The following is a 6365-nucleotide window of genomic DNA, read 5'->3' as shown; positions in this document are numbered from 1 at the left end:
AAGCCTGGCTCTGCTTCTTGCTATGAGACCTAGCTACTGTCAAGCTACCGCCCTTGCCAAGTCCGAAAGGTAGTTACATCTTCCCCACGAGGGGTTGTTTAGTTGATGAACCAAACGAGGGTGACTCAGCATGCAAATGACACATACCAAGTGCTCAGCGTGGCTCCTTCATTATCAACAGCAGGTGGAATTAACATCTGTGACTTGGTCAAGGCAACACTGATGCAGTCAGACAGGATGCAGTTTGAGTCTTACTCACAGGTTGGTACCAGGCAGCCATTGTAATAGCTCGACCCTGGGTATTATTTTTGTATCTCAGAGTTGCCAACGAAAAGTCACTGCTTGCCACCTGCCTCTACAAGGATGAAGTCAGCAGCCACTGCAGTCGCTGACCTTCAACACGCCCTGAAAAGGGCTCAGGGCTGAGAGCAGCAGTGAGGCGCTCTGTGCTCTGGGAACACTAGCAGAACAGGTCTTCAGGTAGTTGGATATTTTCAGATTTTTATGAACCGAAATTCCTGCATCTCCTTCTACCTAGAAAAGCACTAAAGTCACTGACTGTGACATCTGCTCCTTGTTACTAGCAGCTAGCCCCTGCCAAAATCTGTGCGTGACTGCACTTACGTCCCTTCACTAAAATCACACATGCAGTGACTTTCGGAGCACTTCCTCAGAGCTGAGAGGCTAGCTCCCAGGCTGTAGCCCTCGCTTTTGCCTCAAGTAACAATTAACTGAGTTGTGCACTTTTTGTTTTTCAGAGGACAGTGTGTGTAATTAACCCGGCTCCAAGCTAGTACTTTGGCGCCAGGGTATCTTCCTTTGGGCTCCGCGCGGAGCGCCGAGAAGACCCTACCTCTTAAGGACCAGACTGTGAGATCAGGCCAGTGACTCCAAGCCCTCCAACAAACAGCGTGTTCAATGCGTATTTGTGCGGCGGCAGAGAACGCCAGTGGCCGAAGTCAAGGCACGACCTCTCAACATACAGTCCCACTGCATCACGGAGCCCCGCAGCCTCGCGCATCTGCCGCCGCCATGACAGCACCCAGCTCCCAGCATACCCCGCGGCCGGCGGCGCGGCGCGCCCGCAGCACGACAGGGGCGGGGCCACGGCCGTAAAGCAGCGCCTTAGATCACGTGGGCCTCGCATCCCGGCGTCCTTGCGGCTTTTCGGGCGCGCGCGAGTCATGGCCGGCCCGGTGCGGGTTGGGGGGCGCCAGGCGCTGGATCTGCTGCGAGCCCTGCCCCGTGTGAGCCTGGCCAACCTGAGGCCGAACCCGGGTTCTAGGAAGCCGGTAAGGCAGGGGGCGGCGCGGGGGTGCCTGGCGTCTCGGGTCCAGCGGCGCTGAGAGAAGCAGGGGAGCTGAGGCCCTCTGCTTGGGTGACATGGGAAAACCTACCCACGTGGCCCCAGTTCTCAGTGAAGTTCTGGTTTACGGTGGAATTATGTGAGTTAGGGCGGGGGGGCGAGGTCGCAGGAAGTAGCAGTGATCGTCTCATTCAGAGTTGGGTTTAACATTGAAGTGCTTTTCCTTTACACGTTTATCTTCGTGGGAAGGATGTATTACATTTGGTGTGTCTTTTGCAAATCATTGAATACGGTTAGAAGAGCTTTTATGGACACATTCTCACTGTGAAAATCAATTCGTGGCTTTCCTGAAGTGACAAGAAGTAACGGAAGAAAAGTATATTCGTTATAAATAGATATGTAAATAAAACACTGTATATGGATAACAATGGCATGTTAGCAATTCCAAAATAAATTGCATATCATCCAAACTCTGCTTGTTGTGCATGTTTTATTCTACGATTTTTTTCACTTCGTCCTGTCGTAGACTCCTTTTTTCTCATCTCATTATTGAAACTTTCCCTTTGAAACACAACTTGGACTTTGATCACAAGAATTAGCTCTGTCTTCAGAGGCAGAGTTGCTAAGTGGACTGTTTGACTTCAGAGCAGCTAGGACGGTGCCTGGCAGATGGTGGGCTCGGCTAGAGCTGGCTGGTTGGATGAATAAAGGGCATAAAAGATACCGCGCAAAAGTGAAATGCAAGTTAAAAAGTGCATCCGTAAATCATGAAACATTCTTCTTTTCTTACAGGAAAGACGACCAAGAGGTCGGAGAAGAGGTAGAAAATGTGGCAGGGGCCACAAGGGAGAGCGGCAGAGAGGAACCAGGCCCCGGCTGGGCTTTGAGGGAGGCCAGACTCCGTTTTACCTTCGAATCCCAAAATATGGGTTTAATGAAGGACATAGGTAAGTTTACTTTGCTTCTTAGTGTGAAAATTCCTAATTTTCACTGAGAATCACCTAAAAATAGCTTGATAGAAATTTAAATCTGCTTTGAAGCAAACTTTTACTACTCTTTCTCTGAACCATTTTTGGTCTTGAAGTTTAGCCTGAATTAGTAGGGAAAAAAGCCAAACATTGCTCTCAGACTTGCAAAATGGAGATAGTGGTGCCTGCTCTCAAGGTTTAGGGTGATTATATATGTGTATATATATATATATAAATCTGACCCACTGTCGTCATCTAGTAAATGGTAACTATCATTGCTTTGAGTCCCATTAATGCATAATTCAGATAGTAGGTTAAATTGTCCACATATTTATTAATTTGTGGAAATAAGTGAAGTAGATGACTAAGCAAATAACTTTTGGTGAAACAAAGAAAGTACTTACTGGTTTTGTTTCATTGCCTTCAGATCAACGAATGTTATATGTTTATGCTGTACTCAGGAGTTTTATTTTGTTAAACCATCTAAATCGATGGAGGAAAACACAGGACAAAGCTCTGAGTTGATTCGAAGATGTGGCTGGAAGATAAATCTGACTGAGTTTTCCAACTGTTACTTTCTTGTGTAGCTTCAGACGCCAGTATCAGCCTTTGAGTCTCAACAGGCTGCAGTATCTTATTGATTTGGGTCGAGTTGATCCTACACAACCTATTGATTTAACCCAGCTTGTCAATGGGAGAGGCGTGACCATCCAGCCATCTAAAAGGGATTATGGTGTCCAGCTGGTAGAGGAAGTAAGTCTGAATTAAGTTTTTTTTTTGAAAATATATAGATGGCTATTTCTGATTTCCATATAATCAACACTTTGCCTCCTTTATTTTTTTTATCCCTTTTGAGTTGTCATAACCATTATGTAGTGGCGATTGTGTTATGCTTGTTGTGGTTTCAGAAAGATGTGTGCTCTTGGGGGGGGGGTGGGGGCTGGGCGGTGGCTCTGTTCCCTGGTCCTGGGATGTTCTCCTGTGTATCCATTCATATTTCTCCCTCACTGTCTTTGGTTCTCTTATTCAGATGTCATCCTGGTAGGAAGATCTTTTTGGCATTCTTTTTTTATTTTTTTGTGGGTACACCAGGTTCAATCATCTGTTTTTATTCTTTATAAAGGAACATTCACACCTGACAGTCTGCCTTATTCTGCCTAAAGGGTTTTTCTTTGAATGTACGAACACCTGACACTTATTACCGATAGTACGTTTGTTTTTCATTGTCTTCTTCACTGTAATGTCTGTTCTTTGAGAACAGGTGCTTTGATTCATTGCTGTATTTCCAGCATTGGAAATATTGGCTTGTGATAGTATTTATGGAAGACAGAAATGAATCAAATCCAGTTCTAATTGTAGGGAAGAGGGTTTTCTATTTGTAGAAATTGGTCAGGAGTTTCATAAGCAAATAAAACTTGTACATTGTTAATCAGCTACTGGTTTCTTGTATGTCATGCTATGTAAGTAACTTAGTGTCCACTAGAGGGAAGCACAGTTTATGGGAAAACCTTTTAGATTCCTTTGAAAAAGTAAACTTGTGGATAAAAGTTTTCCAAATAAAATGATTTGAAGGGAGAATACCAAATACACCATTAAGTCTTAGTATTCTACTTGAGGCGCATAAGGGAACACAATTGTAGATTTATATACAGAAAACCCCATGACCTCAGCAGACATTAGACTGCATGTCCCAGCAGTTTTCAAGCACATGTCTATTAAATTAGCAAAAATCATTTTGAAATCTGCACCAGGGCAGTGGTTGAGTACGTACAGTTGTACATTATTTACAGCTCTGTAAACTGGTTGCCCTTTTCTGGATTTCAGATTTGCAGTAAATAGTGGATAAGAAAACTGTTTTGCTCTTTCAGCACAAAATTACCAATTTGGGAACACGTGTCCTGAAGGAAAAACAAAAGAAACCTAATTGATAGTAAATACTAAATATGCTTCCTAAACACTGAAAATGCTGGAACTAACCTCACTGCCCAAGGATAGGGAAATGGCGAAGCAGTCTGTGGAATGGTAATTAGCAACCGTGTGTAATATGGCAAGACCTTGTGTTACTGAGTCGAAGGTACCATTGACTGTAAAATGCCTGCCAGTATCAGAGATGAGAAAATGTGTCTTAGAATTGATGGAATACTTTTAAATTGGAGCCAGCTTGTTTGAACCGCATCAAAAGTAGCAAAAAAAGTTTTTATCACTGCAAAAAGAATGGTAGTGCCACCATCTTTTTATTTTGTCAGAATGTGTTCTGAAATCAGAGTAAAATATGGCACATCCTGATGAAAGTGACCAGACAGGACTTTAAAAAGTTCAGTACTGTTTTCATTTCTGTTGTTGTCTCTGCCTCTCTCCCTAGAGGGGTCTGGCCCCTCCAAAGCTCAGATGTTTTGTTCTTTCACTGGCTCTAGCCCACTTGCCCTCCTCTTTAACCATCTCTTGGCCTCTTTTTACCTATGGGTCCGGAAGGTAAGTTTTTATCTGTACGACACGGTATAATGTGGTTAGGTGTCTGCCGAATGCATAAAATGGGATTCCAGTCATCCCTCCTCATAGGGAATGAAAATTGGTAAGACAAGTTGGCCTAAAAAAACATGGAAGAATTTGGTGTTGTTTGCTAGGCTCTTAAAGCAGAGGTATGTAAAGTAGGAATAGCTGTTATGTTGTAGGCACTTCTCAGAAGAAAACAAGTGGAGAAAGGAAGCTCGTGTAATTAGTTCACTTGTAGCCAAGCCCTCTCCTCACAGACCTTGTTTTGATGGGTGACAGGGTGCTGACACCTTTAAGGCTAAAGTGAACATTGAAGTACAGCTGGCTTCGGAGCTGGCCATCGCTGCGATTGAGAAGCATGGGGGTGTTGTCACGACGGCCTTCTACGATCCGCGGAGCCTGGGTAAGCTTGTTCCTCAGGGTCGTGTGCTGACTGCCACAGGAGGTTTGACTTGTTCAGACACCTCGGTTTTCTGTTTGAGAAATTTCTACTAGTGGTGTGGCTGCTGGGGCTCTGTCTTCTTCTAATACATACTTATGTCATAAAAAGGCTTTTAAAAAAAAAAAAAAAATGGGGCTTAAATATGCTATTTCCCAAGTTTAGAAATTCACTCATTGTTGATAACCCAGGAGTAACTTTGACTTTCAGGTGCAGACCTTTGAAAGTCAAGTGTTTGCATTTGCTTGCTTAAGACAAGCCTATTTAAAAGGAAAAAAAAAGTTTTCGGAATTAAGGTTTCATCTTGGAAATATTTAAAAATGAATAATTAAAAGAATATCGTTATTAAAAGAAAATCATTATATAGCTAGTATTTGCATCTTTCTCTTTTTATTTAAACATTTTTTTTAGAAATTCTCTGCAAACCTATTCCGTTCTTTCTCCGGGGACAACCCATCCCCAAGCGAATGCTCCCCCCCGAGGCACTGGTACCCTACTACACTGATGCCAGGAATCGAGGTTACTTAGCGGATCCTGCCCAGTTCCCTGAAGCAAGACTGGAGCTCGCCAGGAAGTACGGATATATTTTACCTGATATCACTAAAGACGAACTCTTCAAAATGCTCAGTACTCGAAAGGATCCAAGACAAATTTTCTTTGGTCTTGCTCCTGGGTGGGTGGTGAATATTGCAGATAAGAAAATTTTCAAACCTATGGACGAGAATCTCCTCAAATACTACAGCTCCTGAGTTCCTTCCAAGAGAGCCGATGGTAAAAGAGCACTGGAAAGGGAGTGAAACACCTATCTCCTGTTGCATTTGCTTAATTTGTAATTCTGCAGATGTTGATGTTTTCTGTGTTATCATATCTTTTATCTAAATTAAAATGAAAATACAGTGAGCTTAGGGGATCTGGTGGGTCTGTGCGTCCTTCTGAGAGATCTGAGCTCCCTGGTACTCTGCCTGAGGAAGAGTGTATCTCATAGGCAGTTTCCAGTTGAGTTTTCCATCATCTTTCCATCTAGGTCTTATTGTTACAAATCAGAATGAACTTGCGAGTGGGATGGGATTGCTTTGTTGGCTGCTGGGTCAGGGTCCGCGGGCTGCTGATGAGCTGGTGAGCCTCTTGCTCGGTAGCAGCGGGGAAGCCTTCAGCTCCA

General features: G+C 43.8%; 1 protein-coding gene across 1 annotated transcript; it reads left to right on the top strand.

The window, feature by feature from the left end:
* The first annotated feature begins 351 nt into the window (after positions 1 to 351).
* MRPL15 (mitochondrial ribosomal protein L15) lies at positions 352 to 6104 on the top strand. The gene is made up of 6 exons (XM_057735163.1): positions 352 to 480; positions 759 to 1292; positions 2099 to 2253; positions 2862 to 3027; positions 5047 to 5170; positions 5618 to 6104. Exons 2-6 carry the CDS (start codon positions 1185 to 1187, stop codon positions 5953 to 5955), a joined length of 891 nt encoding a protein of 296 aa, XP_057591146.1. The 5' UTR covers positions 352 to 480; positions 759 to 1184; the 3' UTR covers positions 5956 to 6104.
* Positions 6105 to 6365: the final 261 nt, after the last annotated feature.

Source organism: Hippopotamus amphibius, chromosome 5 (assembly GCF_030028045.1).
Source record: "Hippopotamus amphibius kiboko isolate mHipAmp2 chromosome 5, mHipAmp2.hap2, whole genome shotgun sequence".
In the NCBI taxonomy this organism is placed as follows: Eukaryota; Metazoa; Chordata; class Mammalia; order Artiodactyla; family Hippopotamidae; genus Hippopotamus; species Hippopotamus amphibius.
The sequence above is the reverse complement of the archived record's forward strand: the minus strand, read 5'-3'. Positions and strand labels throughout refer to the sequence as shown.